The sequence below is a fragment of the Lampetra fluviatilis genome, chromosome 49 (genome assembly GCF_964198595.1).
Source record: "Lampetra fluviatilis chromosome 49, kcLamFluv1.1, whole genome shotgun sequence".
Lineage (NCBI taxonomy): Eukaryota > Metazoa > Chordata > Hyperoartia > Petromyzontiformes > Petromyzontidae > Lampetra > Lampetra fluviatilis.
In genome coordinates, this window is record NC_136323.1 from 4288110 (window position 1) to 4313463 (window position 25354).

At 52.1% G+C, this 25354-nt stretch overlaps 1 protein-coding gene across 5 annotated transcripts in view; it reads left to right on the forward strand.

Moving 5' to 3' along the window:
- Positions 1-15797, forward strand: part of LOC144948475 (formin-binding protein 1-like) — a 73660-nt gene extending 57863 nt beyond the window's left edge. Inside the window, exons 10-16 of one of the 5 annotated variants that reach the window (XM_078877969.1) lie at positions 366-698; positions 3984-4004; positions 5924-6033; positions 7054-7186; positions 11388-11518; positions 12473-12594; positions 12934-15797. In XM_078877969.1, coding sequence (XP_078734095.1) covers positions 366-698; positions 3984-4004; positions 5924-6033; positions 7054-7186; positions 11388-11518; positions 12473-12594; positions 12934-13142 — 1059 coding nt within the window. In that variant the 3' untranslated portion in view covers positions 13143-15797. The remainder of the gene's footprint in view (positions 1-365; positions 699-3983; positions 4005-5923; positions 6034-7053; positions 7187-11387; positions 11519-12472; positions 12595-12933) is intronic. The other 4 variants (XM_078877970.1, XM_078877971.1, XM_078877972.1 and 1 more) reach the window with 4 other exon arrangements.
- The last annotated feature ends 9557 nt before the right edge of the window (positions 15798-25354 follow it).

Genomic DNA, 25354 nt, shown 5'->3' on the forward strand with positions numbered 1-25354 from the left:
TTCCTTTTTCGTGGTGGTGGTGGGTCATGTGGTAATATATTTATATTTTTTAATCATTACCATTGCTGCTTTTGTATATATTTTTTAACCCTGGTGGTGTTTGGGTCTCTCCCTCTCTCTGTCTCTTGTGGTGACGGTGGCACTCTCTCCACATCCATTCCCTACTCTCCCTGCTGCACCCCTCCCTCTCGCCATCCCTCCCTGCCCTCGCTCCCTCCCTCCCACATCTATTCCCCGCTCTCCCTTCCTCTCTCCCTCCACCCCTCTCAATCCCTCTCGCGATCCCTCCCTCCACATCCATTACCCTACCCTCCCTTCCTCTGACCACATCTATTTCCTCCCCTCCCTCCCTCCCTCATCAATAGTTGGCATCCCTCCTCCCCACCCCGGGTGCCCCTCCTCCTCCGCCCCCTCCTGCCCATTCTGACTGCCACCCCGACCTGGAGGCGGCCCCTCCCTCGCCCTCGCCCTCCCCCCCTGGCTCCCCGACCTCCTGCCTATCGGGGGGAGGGGGGGACTCGCCCCCCAGCTACCCCCGAGAGCCTTGGCTCAGCGTGGGGGGCCCCCGCTCTCCCAGAATCTCCTCCCCCCGCACGCCCGGCGGTGGTGGGGCCGCCACCCTTTCAGGCCGAATCTCGGGCTTCCTGTCGGGCCGGCTGGGGTCGCGACCCCTCGCCAAACCCTCCAGCCAGGCCGCGGTGAGCAACACCATCACAGCAACAGCATCCACCATGACCACCATCGTCGTCATCATCAAACAAAAAAAATGAATGGCTAAATCGCTGAGCACTGAACGTCTCATAGTTGGCTCTTCATTGGCCATGATTGTCATCACAATGATAATCACCGCCATTATCATCATCACCATCACAATGGTTATCATCACCGTCATCACCGCACCTCCGATTAGCATGGTTGGCAACGTACGGTGCTAAAGAAGTTCAACATACGTACAATGATAATCACCGAAACCACCTTGATCATAATCAGGAGTAGAAACACGACACAAACTCTCTCCTGAAACCCTCTCATCGTGGACAGCAAATCTTGACTTTGGCATTCATTGCTGCTGCCATGCACAAGAATTGAATAAAATTATCATCTTCACCGCCACCGTGATCATCATCATCATAATTGCCATGACCCAACACCACCACCAACACCGCGACCAACACCATCACTTTCATCATCAACACCACCCCTATCATCGCCACCAACAACACTATCACCACCGCTACCGTGATCATCACCACCATCACAGTACCCTAGAAGGGAGACACTCGGCACTGCCATCTCCTGGCCACTCGTAGCCGCACTCCTACAACGCATGGCAAGCCATGCAGGCGGTCACCCATCCGAGTAGTCACCAGGCTCAAATTGCCTTAGCTTTTGAAATTAAACGAGATCGGGCGCATTTTGGGTATGGGATGTTAACTACCTCGCCTGGTATACAGGAGGTCGTGGGTTCGATCCCGACTGACGCCTGCTCTATATTTGGAGTTTGCGTGTCTCTCCCTCTCATCATCATCACGGTGGCTAGGAGATGCTAACTACCTCGCCTGGTATGCAGGAGGTCGTGGGTTCGATCCCGACCCTGACGCCTGCTATATATATTTGGAGTTTGCATGTTCTCCCTGTGGTGGAATGGATTTTTTTCCGGGTTCTCCGGTTTTCCCCTCCACATTTATAATAAACAACTCTACGCGTTTAGAGTAATTGGCCGCTTCAAATTTCCACACGATAAGCCACTTCGTTGAGCTATTATTTGTGTCCAGGTCGCTTCTGAAAAAACACTACATATTTCTAGATTTGAAGCTTTCGTGACTGCAAGGATTCATATTCTTAGGTTTTTTCGGTAAAGTCACGTAGGTAAAAAATGAAAATTAATAAAAGTAAAATAAAAATAAAATAAAAATCACGACGTTTCGTCGTGCTGTGACGGTTCCACCTGAAGACGGAAGCTTGTGTTGCCTCCGAAACGTCGTGATTTTTATTTTATTTTTATTTTACTTTTATTAATTTTAATTTTTTACCTACGTGACTTTACCGAAAAAACCTAAGAATATAAACACTACATAACTCAATGGTGCCTTACCTGGCACGAGTGATCGGTAATGGCCCAGTTTGCTAGTCCAAGCCTGACCCCCAACTCCCACTGCCTGTGCAACGTGACCACCCCCGTCACTCCCAACCCACCACTCACACTCCCATCAATCGCCCTTGTGTCCGGCAAGGCACAAGCAGGTTAGCAGCTGTGTAGGGGACTCCAGCTCGACTCTCATCCGATTGCTTGGGTGATCGGTCACTCTACGGTTTGTCGGTTCAGTTACAGCACTCGAATAATCGGGGAACACGAAATAGGTTGGAAAGCAAAATGAGTCTCAACCTCTGTTCCCCCACGCGGGGTGCCGCTGGACGGGAGGTGATGGGCAGGGGCTTGGCGACCTCGTCGACATCATCAGCCGTGTTGCGCTGGTTTTCCCGCCTTCGTTATCCAGTTTATTAAGTTGTCTTGATAAATGATGACTCCATTACCTCTTGGAGAGGACAGCGCTGTCAGCGGGCAGAGGACAGTGTCAAGAGGCGCCGTACAGAGTGAGATGGTTTCTGTGTCACTGACGGTTTGTGTCGTCTCGTCTCGTCCTGTGTCGCGCTGTGTTTGTGTCTCCCGATCGCTGATCTTTCCTGTCCGGCCTTCGCTGTGCGACACTGTCTGCCAGTCGTGCGCTCACCCATTCAACAGCAACAGCGACAACAACTTAAATTTACATCGCGTCCCAAGTGCAATCGCTGTTCTTTGCAAAAATGAAAAAAAAATTAAATGCTGCCATAGATTAGAAGAGTGGAGTGTGGAGGCGAGGGATCAGAGCAAGGCAACATGGGAGACCGAGAGAGAGTGAGAGCAGGACCAAGAGAGAGAGAGAGAGCGAGAGAGGGAGAGCAGCACCATGGCACAGCCAGGCACGAATCAGCCAGGGACCGCAAAAGTTGCCAGCAATAACCAGGGCAGCCAGGGACAGCCAGCAACAACTCGGATAGCTAGGGGGTAGTTAGGGCAGCCAGGACAGCATTAACTGATATAGTTGTGAGCAACACGTTGTTACGCAAGGGTACGTTTTAGGGCAGGCGCCATCGCGCTTGCTATTTGCATATTCTATTAAATGACCTGCGCACCATTGCTTGCAGAGAGGCCGTCCTTGCCAATTAAACATCGGGCAGTTCGCCTGCATTGGTCCGAGCAAAGCCCCGTGCCAAGCTTACGAGACGCTGGATGTCGAAACCGGTCCACAAATGGTCCGTCCGCCTGTATGCGATCCAAAAGCCGCTGATGAGATGCACTTTCGAAAAAATGCCCGTGCGGCCGATGGGTTTTGTGTGTAAAGGAAATATTTAAATATTTACTAGTGCGTGGCCTGTAGCATATGTTATCAAGGGGCCCTAAATAAAATAAAACACTTAAATATTAAAACATATACTTTTTTTACTTGCATAGTAAAGTAATTGTATTTTTTCATTTGCTATACAGCCAGATAAGACGACAAACCGCTAACCTTACACACCCAGTCGTTCATAAAAGTTGAAGGCGGTATAGTACTATAGTAATAGAGCAAGTACAGAATCACTGAACTGGAATGAAAAGCTTGAAAGCATTTAGCGCGGCACCCTTGTAAGTGCAGGGCCCTTAGAGTTATGCCACTTTTGCTACTAGGATAATCCGGCACTATATTTTCTTATTATGTGGAGAAACAAAAGATGGGTGGGGAGAGGGGGGGTTCATGGTAATGAACATCCAATGGTGTTACACAAACGCTGGGGTTTGTTTTTTTATTTTCCCCCGCAGCCCGTTATTATAGAAGACTTGCAGTGCCGGGAGTCTGGGTTTGTTGACCTGTCTCCTCACCTTCCTGTGCCGTCTCTACGCCCCTGAGAGCTCCTTTGCTGTCCCTGTTTTTCTTGTCTGTCCCTGGCTCTCTGGCAATCAGAAGAAGCTCAGTGTGAAGGGGGTAAGGCATCATCCGTACGTCCGTGCATGTTTACCCGTCTCTCGCCACGTTCATCGTTTGAACGCCCCCCCCCAACTCCCTCCCCCCCGCTCATCCACCCCACCTCACCAGTCCCTCCATTATAACCAGGGCTTCATTTCAGCCAGGTCCGTCCCAATCGGATGTGAATATCGCTCCCATCTCCACCGCGCGTGTCCTTGATTTAAAAGGAGTCAAAAGTGGTTTTCCTGCAAGTCCCTGAGCCGTTGATGGAAATTCCATAGTCACGTGGTGGTGGGTAGGCGGGGGGGGGGGAGTCTCTCCACTATTCTTTTTTTTTCGGTAAAGTCACGTAGGTGAAAACAAAATAAAATAACTAAATTAAATCACGTTTCGGAAGCAACACAAGCATCCGTCATCAGGTGTAACCGCTTCCGAAACATCGCGATATATTGATTTATTTTATTTTGTTTTCACCTACTTGACTTTACCGAAAAGAACCAAAGAGTATGGATCCTTGCAGTCACGAAAACTTCAAATCTAGGATGTAACCCACTTTTGACTTCCCCCACAAAGTGGTACCAATTTTAGCGACCACCCTCCCCGGATGGAGGGATGATGGGTTGAGTCAAAGACAAAAGATTTGAATTTCACGGCCTTCCAATTGTGAGACACCCGCTCGCCCCTACCACTGAGCCACAAGGCCGACCTGAGTTGCCTCATTTAATTAGCGAATCGCAACCCTTCTGTGCTTGCTTTCAGTGATTGTTTTACGTGTTTGTGATCGTGTGTGATTGGCAATTATTGTGGGGAGCGGTAGTGTAGCGGTTAGTGTGTTGCGTTATGAACCTGGCGACCCGGGTTCCATTCCTACTCATGGCAAACACCAGTGACGATTATCTGAATCGTTCCTGGGCCTCCCCTAGGTCGACTCGGCCTCAAATGAGACAAAGGCAATTGGACGCGGTGTTGGCCACCCACCCCCTCGTGTGCCGTGCCGGCCTTATTCGGTGCTCGCTAACAGCACTTGCCCCTGCAGTCTGTGAAGGCTATGTGGGGGATCTTTGATTGGCAATTATGAGATTTAGATGTCGTCTTGTCAGCTGCGTCTTCTTTTTCAACTCATTTTGCCAGTTGTGGCAGGGGGGGATGGGAATTTATTAAATTGAAATGAAATTATTCGGATTCATGGCGATCTGCTAGTTTTCAAAGCGAACATCTGTGGAGCGGTTTAGGCTGTGACAGAGGCCTTACTGATTGTGTGCGGATCCATGGTGATGGCAAGGAATCGTTTATGCAGCACATTGGGTCGTGATTCTTCGTCAGTTTTTTGTTCCGCTGCTTCATGAACAAGCAAACTAATTTGTAAACGTGCTTGTGCTTTTTGGTCCGTGCGCGCACACGCACGTACACTCATGCCTGGGTGATCATTCACACTCGCGCTCTGCACACGTGGAATCACACGTGCACGAGTACTCAACGCACTTGCCCACGTGTGTGACTTGTGTACACTCACTCAATCACGCACACACCATCACACTCACTCGCGCACTCCATCACACTCACACACACTCACACACTTCAACGCACTCAAATCACTCACTCACACTCTACGCACTCAAATCACTCACTCGCACACTCCATCACTCACTCACGCACTCAATCGCTCACAATCACTCCATCACTCACAATCACTCATACAATCACGCCCTCCATCACACTCACACTATCACGCACTCTATCACTCCACCACTCACTCACTCACACACTCCATCACTCACGCACTCAATCGCTCTCACTCACTCACACACTATCACGCAATCCATCACTCCATCCATCACTCCATCACTCACACACTCCCATCGCTCACAATCACTCGCACACTCACGCACTCCATCACGCTCACACTCGCTCACGCACTCCGCCGCTCGCGCTCCCAGCCCGTGCCGTGCGAGGACCAGAGCCACCTTCCCCCCGAGCAGCGACGCAAGAAGCTGCAGAGCAAAATCGACGACTACAACCGCGACATCCAGAAGGAGGTGGAGCAGAAGTACGTGCCGCCCTCGCCACCGTGTGCTCTATCCACTGCTGCATGGACGCCTCGAGCGAGCCGTCGCCCGGTCTCGCGGTCCTCCGATGCGGCAGTGCATCCATCCGCTGACATATGTCAGCGGTTGTCCTGCTGTGTCCGTGCCACCTGATGAAGGTCACTTGTGTTGCGATCGAAACGTCGTGATTTGTTATATTTGATTTTATTTCCAACTACATGACTTTACCGAAAGAACCAAAGAGTATGGATTCCTGCAGTCACGAAAGCTTCAAATCACGATTGCATCCATCCAATCGGCATCATCATCATCATCACGATTGGCCTTGGTTTATCCACTGTTACATGAAGGCTTCCCCAAGCAGTTTCCATCTCTTGCGGACTTGCAATGTGACGGGCCTCGTGCGCCGTGCCCGGCCTTCGTAGGTTTCAGCCGTTTGAGTCGCTACGGGGCGTTCTTTCTTTGTCTCGTACGTTAATGTGTTGCGTGCGTCTGTCCTTACGCGTGCACGTGTGTGTACGTGTGTGTATGTGTGGGTAGCGGTAGTGTAGCGGTTAGCGCGCTGCACTACGAACCCGGCGACCCGAGTTAGATTCTCGCTCATGGCCAACAGTGACGATTATCTGAACTGGTCATGGGCCTCCCCTAGGTCGACTCAGCCTCTCAAATAAATACCTGGTGCGGTGTGTAAACATAACTACTGGGGAGACAAAGGTGGCCGGGCGTGGTTGCTGGCCACCCACCCCCCCTCGTATGCCGTGCCGGCCTTCATAGGTGCTCGCTAACAGCACTTTCCCCAACAGTCTGCTCAGGCTATACGGGTAGCTTTGTCTTTGTGGGGAGCGGTAGTGTAGTGCTTAGCACTTTGCACTACGAACCCAGCGGGGCCGTGCGTGGTGCCGGCCACACCACCGCACTCGTACACCACCAGGGGGGCGGGGTTGGTGGTGGGCATCTTTGTCTATTGTGTGTATTAGGTGAGGCTGTACAGGGGGGGGACCTCTGCCTCTGTGTGTGTGTAGGGAAGCGCTGCACAAGATGAAGGATGTGTACGCGCGGAACCCGCAGATGGGAGACCCCTCCAGCCTGGAGCCCAAGCTCAGCGAGATCGGCCATCGCATCGACCGCCTGCGCCAAGGCCTGCAAAAGCACGAGGTGTGACCCCCGCCCCCCCCCCCTCCTGACTCTCCCAGCTCTGGCCCTTGACCCCCGTCTATTAAAAAAAGAAATCTATTTTATTTTCTTGCGTTTTTTCACACTTTGAAAGAGGTCAACCCATTAGTTCTGACCGTGTGTCCGTCCCTCCGTAACGGGAGTAGGGTCACGCGAACGCTCGTAAAGGCGATTCAACACGAACCAAACTTTAGTGTAAAGTTGCGTGGCTCTTCGGGACTTCATCACGGGACTCTATCATTCGCATTTGCTCTGCAACACGTGGGGGGGGTGGGGAGGGGGGGAGCCACGACAACTGCCGTAACGCTTATCAGACACGAATTAAACTTTGGCGTGCAGTTGCGTTTGCCGTTCGGGAATCGCCGTCGAGAAAATCGGCAAAACTACGGTAAATCCGCTCTCTCCCTGCCACCGCCGCTATCCTCGCCCGCTCCCCCCGCCCCCCCCCGTTGTCTCGCCGCGGCCTCCGGACGCACCGCGACGTGAGCGCACCTCCGTTAGTGCCGGCGAACTTGAACTCTTCCCGGACGGCGACGCGGAATCCGTGCGGGCGCCGTGGTGTTTTTTTATCGCCACCACCCCTGCCAAAATCGCGCTCCGCAAATGTTTCATTTCGTCGTTTCGTTTTAATCCGGTCGCCAAACCCAACACCGCTCCCACCCCCTCCCCCGGCTCTTACGACCGCTCGTCCACTTGGGACTCGAGTTGTCCCTTCCATCTAAGTCGTGGCTGTATAACAGAAACAAAGATACCCAGTTTAGCCTTAACGGACTCTAGGAGCAAGTGCTGTACACGAGTAGCGCCTACCAAGGCCGGCACGGCACGCAAAGTGGGTGCGTTGGCCAGCACCACGCCCGGCCGCCTTTGTCTCCTCTCCCTCGTGGCGATGTTTACACACAGCACCAAGTACTTATTTGAGGCTGAGTAGACCTAGGGAAGCCCCAGGACCGGCTCAGATAATCGTCACTGGTGGTGGTGGACGTGAGCGGGGATCGAACCTGGGCGGGCCGGGTTCGTGGTGCAGCTCGCTAACCGCTACACCACCACTCCCCACCGTGACCGCACGCACACACGCAAACACTCACGCAAACACTCACGCAAACACTCACGCACGCACTCACGCACGCACTCACGCACGCACTCACGCAAACACTCACGCAAACACTCACACACGCACTCACGCAAACACTCACGCAAACACTCACGCAAACACTCACGCAAACACTCACGCAAACACTCACGCACGCACTCACGCAAACACTCACGCAAACACTCACGCAAGCACTCACGTATGCACTCACGCAAACACTCACGCAAACACTCACGCAAACACTCACGCAAACACTCACGCACTCACGCACGCACTCACGCGAACACTCACGCAAACACTCACGCAAACACTCACGCAAACACTCACGCAAACACTCACGCACGTGCATTGATTTTCCACTCAGCAGTGGTACAGCCCGGTACGGCTTTCTCAATCAGCCCCCTGCGCTCCGGGTTTGATTTTCCTGGCTCCCGCTCTCTCTGTGTCTACCCCCCCCGCGCCCACCCTCTCCCTCCCTCCCCATTGGTATCGTGAGTTGAGCGGTTGGCAATTTCTTTTTTAATATATATCCGAGGCCGTTCTGAATGTTTCATTCGGCCGGGGATCTGTGGAGAGGTGCGATCACTTGGCACGTGGTTGGGGCCCAGTATTTATTTCATTCACCACCAGGGAGTTGATGATGATGATAGTCAAATCCCCAACCAGGTGCTCTCACCAAAGACACTTGGCAGCCACTGAGCCAGTGGTGGTAATTCCACATTACCGTGGCGGGAGGGCCCAGTCCATCGACGGGGTGACCAATGATGGACGTGTGTTCTCTAATTTTCTCTCTCTCTCTCTCTTTGTAATTCCAACGCTTCTTTGCATTTGCTCCATCGTCTTCATAACTTGCCAGGTTCCTGATCCGTACGTCATCACAGCTGGTAGTACGCATGATTTAAAAGGGACGCACGCTGGCTAAGTTGTTGTTGTTGTTGTTCTTTTCCATTACCAAGTTCCGTTGTCTTTATGGGGCCAAAAGCCAACCCACACCAGGGCGCGTAATAGAGACAGCGGTGCCCTCAGTGGCTATCGGTGCCGTTCCCTCTCGCTCGCTCGCTCGCTGTTTTAGTCTCCCATCTGGGGTGAGTTAGTGCGCCAGTGCGCCGTAGTGTCAGATTTTGTTGAATTTGCGTGTGCGCGCGTGTCTGCGTGTACTGGCTGTGTGTGTGTATGTGTGATGTGGATGCGCGTTTGCACTGGATGTGTGGGCGTGTGCGCGCGTGTTGTAGCTGTGCGTGTGTGTACTGGCTGTGTGTGTGTAGTGGATATCTGTGCGCACATATTCTTTGTGTGTACTGGTTGTGTGTGCGCACATAGTCTAGCTACGTGTGTGTGTGTTCTAGCTACGTGTGTGTGTGAGATTGTGCGTGTGTGTTGGCTGTGTGTACGTACTGGTTGTGTGCGCGCACATAGTCTAGCTACGTGTGTGTGTGTGTTCTAGCTACGTGTGTGTGTGTGTTCTAGCTACGTGTGTGTGTGAGGCTGTGCGTGTGTGTTGGCTGTGTGTACGTACTGGTTGTGTGTGCGCACATAGTCTAGCTACGTGTGTGTGTCTGTGTTCTAGCTACGTGTGTGTGTGTGAGGCTGTGCGTGTGTGTTGGCTGTGTGTACGTACTGGTTGTGTGTGCGCACATAGTCTAGCTACGTGTGTGTGTTCTAGCTACGTGTGTGTGTGCTGGCTGTACGTGTGTGTTGGCTGTGTGTACGTACTGGTTGTGTGTGCGCACATAGTCTAGCTACGTGTGTGTGTTCTAGCTACGTGTGTGTGTGTGCTGGCTGTGCGTGTGTGTTGGCTGTGTGTACTACGTACTGGTTGTGTGTGCGCACATAGTCTAGCTACGTGTGTGTGTGTGCTGGCTGTGCATGTGTGTGGTGTGCGAGCATGCCACCCACGCCTGCAAGGTTGCTATGCAGCTCTGGCCGTGTGACAACGGCTTTCTCTCTCGTCGCTCCGCTGGGTAATAAATCAGTTCCTGTGCTTTGCAACGAAATGAGAACAGGAAAAATGTTACAACTGCCCAGCTAGAACCGTCACTGGTGAGGCCCAGTGTCCGTGCCGAGCTTTCACTTGTGCAGTCGCGCATTGGTTAGCGTGCCAACCTACAAACCCGGCGACCCGAGTTCGATTCCCGGCTAGGCTCTCTGTCTGTGGCTCGCTATCGCTTATGCGGTGGTACAGCGGTTAGTCATAATAAAAGTTTTTGGGTTGGATCGCGTCATTTTAAATATGTCACAACCCTCCACGTGTTAAACTGTACAGCGGTTAGTGCGTTACACTACGAACCCGGCGACCAGAGCTCAATTCCCAGCCAGGCTCACTGTCTGTGGCTCGCTTTCACTGATGCGGTAGTGCAGCGGTTAGCGAGTTACACACGAACCAGGTGACACGAGTTCGATCCCCCGCCAAAAACGTGGACGGGTGATTTACTTCTGCAATTGCAGTCCGACTTAGGTTTTACACGCCATGCGAGCATAACCACCACGGGGAGATGGAGCGACGAAACGAGGTCACGGCGCGGGTTGGCGAGATGGATAATTTGCATATCGAGAGCATGGCAGACGTGATCGTGTGCGAGTGGGTGGGCGAGTGAGTGAGCATGGGTAGGTGGAGTGAGGGTCACGGGGCATGGTAGCCACGGTGGTGGTAGTAGCGATAGCGAAGAGATAAGAGGAGGTGACGGACCACCGGTGCGTGAGCGACCAGAGTGAGCCAGCGGGTGCAGGTGCCTCAAGCATCTGTGAGAAAGAGCTTCATAGCTCATCGGATTCCTCCAGCATGAATAAAGATTCTGATTCTGAAAAAATATATATTCTGAACCAACCTGCCTGCTTTAGCTTGAATTCTACGATCATCTGACGCCTGACTACGACGATGACGATGATGATCACGATGACGATGATGATTACAACAATGATGACGACGATGATGACGATGATGACGACGATGATCGCGACGACGATGATGATTACAACAATGATGACGATGATGATGATGACGATGATGGTGATGACAATGACCACGATGATGATGACGACGACGACGATGATCGCGATGACCGTGACAAACCCCGCATGGCCCCCCCCCCCCAGACGTGGCTGGCGGAGGCCGAGGGCCGTGCGGTGGGCAAGGCCGACACGCCGCGGCGCCACAGCAGCGTGCTGTTTGAGCAGGCGGGGTCGCCCAGGTCGGGATCGGCCAACGGGCCCAGCGCTCGCGAGAGGTAACTACACTTAAACAATTACAAGGTGAGGTCCCACTGAGCTGCAATGTAGCTCTTTTTCAGAAGCGACACGGCTATCACAAATGACGGCTCAACGAAGTGGCTGGTCATGTGGAAATCTATAGCAGACAAATACTCTGAACGCAGATTGATGCTAAACGTGGAGGGAAAATCCGGAGTACCCAGAGATAAATCCACACGACCTCCTGCAATCAGGCGAGGGAGATAACATCTAACCACCCGTGGCGCTCATAGCCAAAGAAAAAGATCCCCCGTGTAGCCTTAATTAACTATTGGGGCAAATGCTGTTAGTGGCGAGCAGCTGTGAAGGGCGGCGCGGCGCACGAGGTGGTGGTGTTGGCGGTGGTGGCCGACACCGCACCGGGTACTCACTTGAGGCTGAGTCGACCTAGGGGAGGCCCAGGACCGCTTTACGTATTTGCCACTGACATTGGCCGTGAGCCGGGAGCGAACTCTGGTCGCCGGGTTCATGGCGCAGCACGCTAACCGCTGCGCTGCCGCTCCCCACGCACGCACGCACGTCACGTGAGCGTGTACAAAGACAAAGATCGCCCTTACAGCCTTCGCAGGCTTTTGGGGCAAGCGTTGTTGGCGAGTGGCAGCGATGAAAACGGGCAACGCTACACGAGGGGGGTGGTTGGCCAGCACCATGTTTACACACCGGCACGCGCATCTCCTTCATAAACCGCCTGCGGTCTACGCGGGCGGTTTCAAACCCTGTGACAACCCCCCCCCCCCCCCCGGTGGGCGAGGAGCATCTGCATGGCAGAAGCGACGCGCGAAGATATCTCACCAACGCATTCCCCCGATTGACCGGTCGCCGACCGCCGCGACCGCCGCGACCGCCACAACCGCCGCTCCCGCGCGTACACTCCCCCTATAGAAGCCGCGTGCCCGTGCCGTTACCCCCGTACCCCTCCTACCTCCCTCGAGCAGTCCCGACGGGAGCTACACGGAGGACCACAGCCACAGCGGCGGGCACACGGACTTCGACGACGAGTTCGACGACGACGCGCCGGCTATCGGGCGCTGCCGGGCTCTCTACACCTTCGACTGTGAGTCCCCACCCTTAGCTGCCCCCCACCCTTACCCCTCCCCCACTCTTACCCCCCCCCGCCCACCCTTTAACCACCATCGCTCCACACTCACCCCCCTCTCACTTTTGTCTAATAATAATAGTTCAATTTGTAACACGCGCAAATTTGCAGACGTAGTGGCCGCAACTCAAAGAGGCGCGGAGCCAAGCTCAGAGTCGCTCGAAAGCATGATTGTAGAGGTGAGTTTTTAAGTCTCTCTCTCCACACTCACCTCCCTCTCACCCCCGTCTCTCTCCTCTCTCCACCCCGGCTCCCCCTCCCCAACCCCCCGGCCGTCTCTCCCCCGCCGCGGCGCAGCGGAGAACGACGGCACGGTGCCTCTGCACGAGGGCGACTCGCTCGACGTGCTGGAGGAGGACCGCGGGGACGGCTGGACGCGCGTCCGGCACGGCGAGCGCGAGGGCTATGCGCCCACCTCCTACCTCGAGATGCTGCCGCCCGACCCCGGCACCTCGGGCCATACTTCACCCGAATCCGCCGGGCAGGGCGCCATGACCTACATTTGAGCGACGACGACCGCCGCCGCCACCACGGGCCCGGCGCTTTGCTCCCGGGAGCGGGCGGTGAAGTTGACGCGGGACGGACGAATTCTGGGAGGTCTCGCCGCGGTTCGCGTCCGTGCCGTGAGGTTTTAACCGAGACTCCCGTCGAAAGGGAGCGGAGTCGTCGAGGCGGTTCAAGTCGCTGCTGCTGCCGCTGCTGTTGCTGCCTGCGGTGGGTTCAGTCAGACTTTTGGACGTTCGGAGAAGCGTGGAGCAAGTTTCCCCGGCATCCGCGGCTCGTTGCAAATCACCGACTGCTTCGCAGCACGTCCCTTGGCGGCGGGGAAAAGGAGGGGGGGGGGCGTAGCTTTGGAAGTGCGCAGGCGGTGCGATCGCCACCCCGGGCCCCCAACGGGCCGGAAAGGTGCCGAGTCCCCGTCGCGTGGTTTACGAATCGCCGGGGGAGGTGGGGTGGGGTGGGGGGTCTCGTCGCTTGCCGAAAGGGACGCCGGGGTCACTCGTAAGGATGGGAACGCCTGTTTCTCCGCCGCCCTGTCGCCGAAGCCGCACACACACACTGCACAGAGAGAGACTCGCTGGCCGGTTGCAGAACGGCCGGGGCTGCGTGGCGGACCGTGCCAGGCTAAAAAAGAGTGACTTGTAACGTGTTTCCTTTTTGTTTAATTGTTATTCTCTTCAACTGGCAAGGGACAGCTGATATACATAGCGCTTATCGTACGTCCCACAAATAGATGCAGTGCCCGTATGTACCCAGTACCAATATATAACGACGCCGATGATGATTGTGACGACGTTAATTCTCAACCGCCGTAGGAAACACATATCACCAGGACCCGTGTCTGGAGGTCCGGTTCGTCAGTTCTACAGATGTGAAAAGGATGAAATCACTACGGTACCAGGCGGGCGGTCGCGTTCGCGGAAAGCAGCGGACATCCTGTGGATAGGAGAGAAAAACAACAACAGCAACAATGGGGAAATGACGACGAAAAGTCTTATCTTGCCACTCATTTTTTCTACTTTTTTTATCATTACCACGACTCGTTTAGTTTTGGTTGATTCTTCGTTTTTTGTCGCACGCGCGCGCCGAGTTGCTGTCCCGACCCCATGGGTTTGTATTTTTTTAAATTTCCTTTGTTTACTTTGCACTGCCGCTGCAGCACGCCGCACGCAATGGAGGGGGGGGGCGGAGGCGAGATTTCTTACGAACAAAAAACGAGACGGAGAGAGCGGCGCGGCGGAATGCGACGGACGTATTTTTTGTTGTTGCCTCGTCGCGGAGTCGCCGTTCCGTGGGAACTAAAAAAAGATCTCGCCGCACGTTTGCCGTGTGACCCAATTAGCACCGTGTGCCAGCGCCGTGCCAGTGGTCGTGCCAGCTTTGTGTCAAGAGCGTTTGTGTGCCAGCGTCACGCTCCGTTTGTTTCCACCGTTAACGCTATACAGCGACCGCCCCCCCCCCCCCGCGCCACGCGTCCGTAAGATGTTTCGGTCACCGTCGTTATGAATTCTTACGCGCACCTGAGACGCGGAGAGGCAGCAGGAGGGACACGTTGGGTTAGAGAACGATAGGCGGGTTTTCAAGATGGAAATTCCAAATTGTTAAGCGAATGAACAAAACACTCTACACATTTGTCAACAACACTGCCTGAAATAATTTAAATATTTAGGGTGGTGTTTTTGCCAAATGTGTGTTGAGTTTGTCATTGTTTGCAGACCACTGCCCATTGCTTGTACACCACTGCCCAATTCAAGTATCACAAATGTTTTTTTTCAATTTAATTTTCAGTAAATGTCAATTGGGGGCTTTGGGCCTGGCAAACGCGCCACGGCTCGAAGGGATAACGGCCGACGGGTCGAGAAGAGTTGAAGGGGAGGAGGCAGCCAGCGGAATCGACCGAAGGTTTGACTTGGGCCGATTCGCCATTTTTACGTTGTTAATTGCGCGAATTTTAATAATTTCTCCCCTTAAAACGATTCCATCGAAAGTGACGCGGCTCAACTGCCGCCGACGGCGGCTCGGCCTTTTTGCCGGTGAAGGCGTCGGGGTTGCCACCCGTCCCGTTTTTCCCAGGATCGTCCTCGTGCCATTGAGAGAGGCATCTGCCATCCTGGGAAACCCGTGAGTCTTCCCGGGGACATTTCAAAAAGAGTCCAGACTTTTGTCAGTCGTGTAATCACAACGGTGATAGTCACAACACACGAAAACATTTACGTGTCGTCCTCACCTCTCCCCGTGCCGTGGGATATTATTCTTGTTCTCCACGTGATACTTCCCGGTTTATATTGACCTCGCGTGCCCATCCAGCAGCGGCAGCGATTGCGGTTTTGTCGCACAAAGGCGGCGTTGTCAAAACCCTCCTTCCGTACTCGACCGATGCGAATTGCCACGCTGACGATTCTGTAACCGCGCACCGATTTCCGTAGCAAAACAAAACAAATCGGTCGATGTTTTATTTTTAACGGAGCGGTACGCGCCACAGAGATGCCCATCCCTCGAGTGATGGGGGAGAGGCCCCTCCCCCCCCCGGCTGTGGTGCGAGCTGGGCCCATTGCCTTTTACCCGCGCACCGATGATTGGGTCACAAAAAAACAAATGGTTACGTGGGAAATTTCGTGGGAGAATGTGGCCACGCAACCCAACCCCCCCCCCCCCCCCACGGACAATATATAGCAAACCAGTTTAACACTTAGGCTTTCGCGAACAATGTTATTCATGAGTAAAAAAAAAATTGGCTTAGATGGCGTAAATATAAATGTGTCATTAACCCACCACCACTCGACACAGCCAAAGCAAAGCGTGACCATGAGTTACTGCTTCAGCACACCGAGGTGTTAGTGAGTAAATCCACATGTTGCGTGATGAAGTCGTAACTAATGCGCACGTTTTGCTTACATGGCAAACCTTACTAATTGGCTGTGTCGGGTGGGCTAACGACACATTTATATCTTCTTGGTTCTTTCGGTAAAGTCACGTAGAAGGAAAATAATAAAATAATACAAATAAAACATAATATTACGCTTAATATTTAATAATGTTTTATTTTATTATTTCCCTTCTACGTGACTTTACCGAAAGAACCAAGAAGATGAATCCCTGCAGTCACGAAAGCTTTAAATCGAGACACATTTATATTTACGCGACCTAACCCAAAAACAACAACCCTCATCATCATCCAGTAAACCACTGTCGTCCGTAACGCCCTCATCGCCGGAGGACAACAAGGAACAGCAAAGCGACACGAACGCCTCTCTCCCGAAGCCCTCTCGTCCATGGCCAGCAGCAGCAGTAGCAGCAGCAGCAGCAGGACCACCGCCAACATTGGCATTTAGCTCCTGCAGCAACATTGCTGCCATTAATGCGCAAGAATGGTATCTGCCTTCTGACGGACGCTCCCTTGAATCCGACCTGTATCTTTAATTTGTGTGCGTGTGTGTGTATATGGGAGCGGTTGTGTAGTGGTTTAGCACGCTCCGCTACGAACCCGGCGACCCAAGTTCGATCAACACTAGTCCTGGGCCTCCCCTAGGTCGACTCGGCCTAAACTGATTACCTGGTGCGCGGTGTAACCATCGCCACTGGGGAGACAAAGGAGGCCGGGCGTGGTGTTGGCAACCCACCCCCTCGTATGCTGTGCCGATCCTTCATAGGTGCTCGCTAACAGCACTTGCCCCAACAGTCTGTTAAGGCTATACGGGGTGGGGGGGGATCTTTGTCTTTATGCAGTACGCAGTCCCTGGATGTCTGTGTTTGACCTGTTTGCTGCTTCAGTGACTAAAATGCGGGGTAACGATGGTGGATCGTGACAAATATGTAAGCGTTTGACTTGTAAATCCCAACGCAGCGTGGCCTGTATAGAGAGAGAGAGATAGAACACCAGCAGAGGACGTGATTATTGTCTGCATTTTAAAAGTGACCCAATTGTGCCACCTACGATTTGACCGTCGCAACTTAATTGGATTGTAGATGTAAATGAGCCTGGATTGTGTGTGTGTGTGTGATTTGGCCGGGTGACCACGTGTGCATAGAACAGGCTTGTTACAGGCTGCTGGTGTTTGAGGCTGTTGGTGTTACAGACTACTGTTGCACAGCTACGTGTGTGGTCAGCAGAGAGGGCAGTTATGAAAAACCCATCGTTGCGCTGTACTTCTGCGCTTCAGCGTCGCGCCCCCCCCCTCCATCACCCCAAAGCGCCAGCGCGGTGAAGTATGGTCAGGGAATAACTCCCACGGCTTGGGCGGGGGGGGGAAGGCTCTCGTCCAGTAGTTATTTAATTTATTTAATTTCACAATTTAAAAAAAAAATCTCTCTTCTCACTCTAAAGCCACGAGGATGAACGCTGCAAACAAAATACGGACGGGCCGGTGACATAAACAAATGCAGTTCAGGTTGTGCGGATGCCTAACTCCGTAAACATTGCCAATGTGAGCGCCTTGAGGTTCGCCCAAAGTTGGGCCAAGTTGGGCCAAAGTTGGCCTGTGGTTGGAACCGACGTCAGCCCAAAGTTGGCACGTTCACCGGTGTGGTTACCGACACGAAAATCAAAACGGATCAAATCGTAAAAAAAAAAGTTTTGTAAAATGTTAGCAATGCTCTCTCTCTCGACTCGTGTGTGCAATAATAAGGACAAGTTGTGAGTGAGTGAATGAGGATATGCGGTTAGCGTGCGGACACGAGGAGCCGCGTGCGGTTTGGAGCTCTGCGTTCGAGGTTTGTACGTATACAGCATCCAAGTAAACGTGCCAACGTTGTGGCAACGTTGGGCCAACGGTTACAACCACACGGCCAACGTTGGGGCAACGTTGGGCCAACGGTTACAACCACACGGCCAACGTGGGGTCAACGTTGGGCCAACGGTTCCAACCACACGGCCAACGTTGGGGCAACGTTGGGCCAACGGTTACAACCACACGGCCAACGTGGGGTCAACGTTGGGTCAACGGTTCCAACCACACGGCCAAAGTTGGGGCAACGTTGGGCAAACGGTTACAACCACACGGCCAACGTTGCACGTTTACGGGGATTCCACCCGTGGTTGGTGGGAGGTGGAAGCTGGCGAAGGAAACGAACCCGTGTGTTAGTGCAGTGGCTTCGAGAATGTCGTCGACGGGTCGTGCCGAGGTCTTGCCGGGCACGATGTCCGACGTTTCGCCCCCACGTGCCGGGAGCTTCCGCCGTTTGCTGGGAGCGAAAACGTGGGGCGTGAAATGGGGGGGGGGGGGGGGAGGGCTCGTTCCCCGATAACGCGGCGCAGACTCTGCAGTGAATAATTTTATTCCGGTTTTACGTGAACGGTTTTAGTGGCGTGGAATTCGATAAAGTCGCCTTTAATTTTTCTCGTCGAATAATGCCACGGCTGGGAGCGGTGACGCGAGTGGTCGGTGCATTCGGCTACGAAGTGACACTCCAAGCTAGGGCTGAACGATTTGGGGAAAATATCGAATTGCGATTTTTCTGACAGATATTGCGAATTGATTTGCGATTACGTTTTTTTAAAAGTGAAGCTTCAGTTCAATATTCACTGTGTAATAGATTTAAAACATGTGATGGAGCATTAGCACATGATACCATCGAAATATGAACTGCTCTATATATTCTTAAGCAAGGATGAGAAATTAAAAGATATGAATTGCTTCCAACATGTATTTATTAAAATGTTTTAATTGAAATAGAACAATCAAACATAGAACAATTGTTAAGTCCAATAAATAAAGTTATAATAATAAAAATAATAAAACAATTCCAATAAAAAAGTAATAGGAATTAAAGCTTTCGTGACGTTTCGATCACAACACAAGCGATCGTCATCAGGATGACGCTTATCTTGTGATCGAAACGTCATAGTTTTTTGTTCTTTTCTTTTAACCTATCTACGTGACTTTACCGAAAGACCCAAATAACATCAATAGGACTTTTAAAATTCCAAAAAATCGCAGCCTTTGCGATTTCCTAATCGCATTGTTTCAAATTGCGATTTCAATTTGAAATCGATTCACCGTTCAGCCCTACTCCCGGCCACGGCTAACACCGGTTGCCTTTCACCGATAACCGAACCGTTTCTGTCCCGAGCGCTCTCTCCACCACGCATCGCACTGCCCAGCGTGGCGAAGTGACGGCCGAAACAGCCCTCCGCATACCAGAGGTCGCAACCGGGTACCCGATACCCGTACCCTACCCGATACCCGGATACCCGTACCCGGCCAGGTAGCCGTTTGCGACCCTGGTGCGGCCGGGTACGGGTAGGCCGTGAGTCACTGGTGAGTCACCGTTTGTCACTCATTTCCCAACGTCTTGTCTCTTCTCACAATTCAAGTTCCTAGAATCAACCCACCCGCGCCTGCAACATGGCTTCATCGGCCAGAGGTCGCAACCCGGTACCCGATACCCGTACCCTACCCGATACCCGGCCGGGTACGAGTAGCTGGGTATCGGGTAGGGTACGGGTACCCGTTTTCGACCCTGGTGTGGCCGGGTACGGGTAAGGAATCAAAACCCGTTTGCGACCTCTGCCGCATACGCGGCGCCGACAGGGAGAGAGGCCTTCGTCCGGCAGTGAGATTTGGCCAAAGGTCCTGCACGCTATTTGTGCCGTTTGAGAACGGGGCGCTTTTTACGGCCACGAACGCCCTCTGCTGTGTGGGACAGCTGATCGCTAGAGAGCGCTTTCCGATAGTCGACGACTGAGCTGAGCTGGAGAGGGGGAATGCGTGCATGCTGTATTATAATAATTATATTATTAATAATGACCGGTTACATAAAAGCATTTGTCGGTGGAATTTCTGCTGCGTTTGTCATTTGCACCGCGAGAGCGAATCGACGCGGCTGCTGTTGGGCCTCCCGCAGAGAGAAGTTAGGCAACCCCCTTACACCTCCATGCGGCGTTTGGTTCAACCCGTGCCACAAAATTATTCACCACCCTCCCCCCCTCTTCTTTTAAGTGACTTGGCACAGCCCGTGAGGGACATTCATGCGTCACACTTGGTACAGCCCTTGATGCCATATGCTTAGCCTGTGAGTTCATCACTCCTCTATAGAGACTTGGCACTGTTATGTATTCCTCTGTCGACATACATATTACTGGTAGGAACTTCCTGGTTACACCAGCCCACAGGGGATTATTGTGCCCGTCCGTTCGCCGTGCAGGGAGGGGCTGGGTGAGGAGGGAGGGGCTGGGTGAGGAGGGAGGGGAAGGGTGGGGAGGGGGGCTGGGTGGGGAGGGGCTGGTCACCCTGTGGTGCCCTTATAAAACTCAACGTTTAACCTACTCACGCCGGCTTGTGCCCGCCCTCACAGTCGGGCATATTTGCGGAATACACCACGCCGCCGTTGACCCTGGCCATTGACCGAGCAACCCAACGTTCCTACCAGCTCCCTCCGCTGGAATGTATTTTATAGTCATCATTCTATTATATAAATATTTAACATGGCGCAGTCTAGTTCATCCCCCTGTCTCTGCAGATATTTGATACAGCCCATAATAAGGCACCCCCTCTATCTGCAGTGCCTTTGTGGGAACTGTCACGTGATTTTCGACCCCCCTTTTTATACTAAGAGACTTGGCACAGTCCATGAGACTGATATCCGTACCGGCGCCAGCTCTGCAAACTTGGTAGAGCCCGTGACGAGCGGACACGCGTGGGGGGGCTTTGATCTGGCTCCCAGTGCAGCACAGCAAGTGGGATTGGTGTTCGCGATGGAAATTTAAATAACTTAATTGACGGAGTCACGATTTCTCTCGACGTGGGCTCATAACATGCAAAATTAAACCACTCCATGAGTTATAAACAATCTGTCCAAACGGATAAGATTGTATTGCGTGCATGGCGCAGGACAAGCAATGGTAATAATCGATTACATTTTATACTAATCGATTACATTTTATACTAATCGATTACATTTTATACTAAACTTGAAAGTTCTTCTCATTCTGTAGACATAGCACCTTGGATGTTTCTTCTCTAAACTATATTCCTTTTATTGTTTGGTGACGCCGCACAAAGCTACGATGTCAATCTGATTGACTTTTTTTTATTCCCTTAAACGTACTGCAGTAATCCTGCTTTCGCGACATCTCCCTCGTAATCGGCTACCACGAGGACCTCGCTATCATCCGCATCTGTGATCTGCACACAAAACCCCTCGAGAAAATCATTGGTAGCATTTGCCACCGTGGATTATACCGATAAGCCTTTTTTGGGCTTAGTATTCAACGACCCTAACAGCGGTTGGCAAGGATGCTGCTTCTGGTGGTGACATTGGGTGGCATATATAGCTCGTAGCCACAGATAAAGATCCCCCGTATAGCCTTCGCAGGCTCTTGGGACAAGTGCTGTTCGCGAGCACCTATGAAGGCCAAGAATGGCACCACGAGGAGGGGTGGGTGGCCAGCACCACGCCCGGCCGAGTGTGCGGTGTTCACACATCGCACCAGGGGCTGTTCTCATTTAAGGCTGAGTCGACCTAGGCGAAGAACCAGGGCAAGTGCTGTTAACGGCCAAAACCAGTGACGATTATCTGAACCGGTCCTGGGCTTCCCAGAGGTCGACTCAGCATCAAATGAGTACCCAAATGAATACCTTATATCGTATATTTAAACATGCGGGACTGAATAGGAGGATGTCTCCACAAATCTGGCTGTTGCCTGATGAAGCTGGTTGTAATTACTGGCGAAACGTCGTACTCAGATTGTAAATGTTGTGGCTTTGCTCTCCAACACACACCAGTGTGCTGTACTAGTATACTACACTATACACTAGTGCTGTACTAGTATACTACACAATACACTACACTACTATACACTACATTATACACTAAACTATACACTACACACTAGTGCTGTACTAGTATACTACACTATACACTAGTGCTGTACTAGTATACTACACTATACACTACACAATACACTACACTACTATACACTACACGTACACACTACACTATACACTACACACCAGTGTGCTGTACAAGTGACGAATTGGCCACGTCCTGTTCACGTGACAACCCTTACTGTGATTGGCTGTGTGGGGTGGTGGCGGGTTTAACGACACATTTATATATTTACGCGATCTAACCTCAAAAAACCTGCATTATGAACAAATCTGCTCACAGTTTACAGGCGTATCCGTGTCCTGTGTGTGTCGTTGCATCTGTGATTGCGTCGCTATTAACCAGATGCTGTTCATCTTCTTGGTTCTTTCGGTAAAGTCACGTAGAATGGAAATAATAAAATAATAAAATTCAAACATAATAAAATAATTCTCACGACGTTTCGGCCACAACGCAAGCAGCCGTCCTCAGTCATTCAGACTGTCTTATCGACAGACCTGTTCTTCACCTGAGGACGGCTGCTTGCGTTGTGGCCGAAACGTCGTGAGAATTATTAAATGTTTTATTTTTATTATTTTATTATTTCCATTCTACGTGACTTTACCGAAAGAACCAAGAAGATGAATCCCTGAAAGCTTTAACCAGAGGCTGTTCATTCATTAATTGCATCATTAGCCATTGCCAGTCACGGGACTCCACTCAGGACCCACGGGCTTTGTGATTCAGACTCGCATCGAGACCACGCAGACTCGCATCGAGACCACGCAGACTCGCATCGAGAAACCTGTGCAGTACTCGCATAATACCCACAGACTCACAACATCGGCCCGGTCATTCCATCTCCCCCTTCCCCTCCTCCCTTCTCCCTGCTGCTCATGTGTAACCCTCCGCTTTCTCTAGATTTGAAGCTTTCGTGACTGCAAGGATTCATATTCTTAGGTTTTTTCGGTAAAGTCACGTAGGTAAAACATAAAAATTAATAAAAGTAAAATAAAATAAAAATCACGACGTTTCGGAGGCAACACAAGCTTCCGTCTTCAGGTGGAACCGTCACAGCCACGACAGCTGTATCAAGTAAATGAGAGATTGCAAGAGCTACCACTCCGTATATATAATGGTTGGAGAGGGGGGAAGGGCCAAGTACGGCACACTTTTTATTCATATGGTAAGGTGAGGCTTAAGAGGCCCATCATGCTGCCCCCCGTCTCGCCCCGTCATGCTGCCCACTTTGCTCGACTGAACTCTTCCCCCCGCCCCGCGGTGTTGACGCTTACAGTGACGTCACACCGCGATGACGCAATGCAGCGACGCGATGACGTCATGTCGCGACGTAAAAATGGCGTCATACCGCAATGCAACGACGCTTCACGTCAACACCGAATCGCCTTGCCGCGAGCTGGCGGGCTGGCGGGGGGGTCGGGCTGGCGGTCTCTGTCGCAGCGGCGAGGCTATCGCGGGGGGGAGGCCGCCGGCGTTGCCCCCACGGGGCCGCCCTCTGCGGTCGTTTGAACGTCGCCGGGCCGGGGGGACTCCCGTGTCTGAGATCAGCAGCTGTGTTCGGTGACGTCATGCACGATGACGTCATGCAGCAATACGACCCTCGTGCTGAAAAACGACGCCATTCTGCAACGTATTGACGTCGTGCTACAATGTAATGACGTCACGGTGGAATACAACGACGTCACGCTGCAACGCAATGACGTCACACTGCAAGTCATTGACGCCATGCTGCAGCTCAAAGACGTCATGAATGCAACAGAATGGCGTCATGCTGCAATGCAATGACGTCATGGTTGCAATGCATTACGCCATGCTGCAAACGCAAAACGTCATGCTGCAAACGCAATGACGTCATGCTGCGAACGCAACGATGTAATTCTGCAGCGCGATGACGCAATACAAAAGCCAGGTTACTCAGACAATGGCGATCACTCGCGGCGGTGGTGGTGTCCGTGAGCGGGAATCGAACTCGGGTAGCCGGGTTCTGAAGTGCAGTGTCACCAAGACACACACACACACACATATATATATAAACCTACATCATATATATATAGAAACCTGCATTATATTTAGATGCGACACTGAGTAATAAAGGATGCAGACGGACGTGTGTATTCGTGTCGCCCGTTAGGCAGCTGTGTATTTTCCACTGCACAACCGAGCCGTGCCGGACCGTGCCGGGCTGAGCCGTGCCAGTCCGGCAGACTCCAGGTTTTTTTTTCCCATCGCATAACTCCGAGCTGTGCCGCTGGGCCCTGCGTGGCCCCCAACACAGATTCGGACGTCTTGAGAGGGCCAGCGTAGCACGGTTTGGTTCCGGCTCGGATGTGCCAGTGGAAAAAAGGGGTCAAAGTAGACAGAACAGCCTGCGTAGTTATTTCATAAAGAGGTGCGGTGGTAAGTGAGACTGTCAACCCCTTATCAGTGCCCTACCTGATTACTACAGACCAATTCAGACTGTATCGGTCAACCCCGTGCCCCTTATGAATCGCCACGTTCATCCTACAAAGGCCCGTCACAAGGGAGAAACACAAACAAATAGACACATTTGTTTGCTGAAAACTCAATTTCGCTGTACAATGATACGGGGTAAACCACAGGGGGTGACAGCTTTGCTGAAATTCAGGTTTCAGAGGCTACCAGTGGTTAAACCGGAATTCTCAAGTGCAGTGAGTTGATGATGGTCTTATCACGGTCACCACTGATTCACACAGAGGCTCATAGACTCGCATAGAGACCCACAAACTCACAAAGAGACCCACAGACTTACATGGACTCCTCTTGTGATTCAATCTGGTTCTCAAGTGCAGTGAATTGATGGTGGTCTTATCACGGTCACCATTGACTGCACACAACCCCCCCACCCCACACCATCACATTCAATTTGGTTCTGAGGTTTGAAGTGATCCGTTTGGTCGTCATGCTGACATGATTCGCCCGCTGTGGCCGGGCGGGTGGGAAAATGATGCCTTCTGCTGTGCGCAGCCCGAAGGCGTTCCACGTGTACATTGTTACATAACGATAATTATATCATGATTTATTCTAGATTTGAAGTTTTCGTGACTGCAAGGATCCATATTATTTGGTTCTTTCGGTAAAGTCACGTAGGTGAAAATGATAATAAAATAAAAATATAAAAGCAAAAACTAAATTAAATCGCGACGTTTCGGGCGCAACACATCAGGTGGGGACCACCACAGCGAAGACAGTTGCTGAGGTATGCAAGTATTGTGATTAATGCAGACATGAATCCTTGTAAAAAGGTTTCAGTTTTGTTGCCAGAAAAAAGGGGAAAACCCTATTACAGTAATCCCTCGCCACTTCGCGGTTCAAGTTTCGCGGCCTCAGTGCATCGCGGATTTTTGGAACTGATTTAAAGGCCTCATTATAC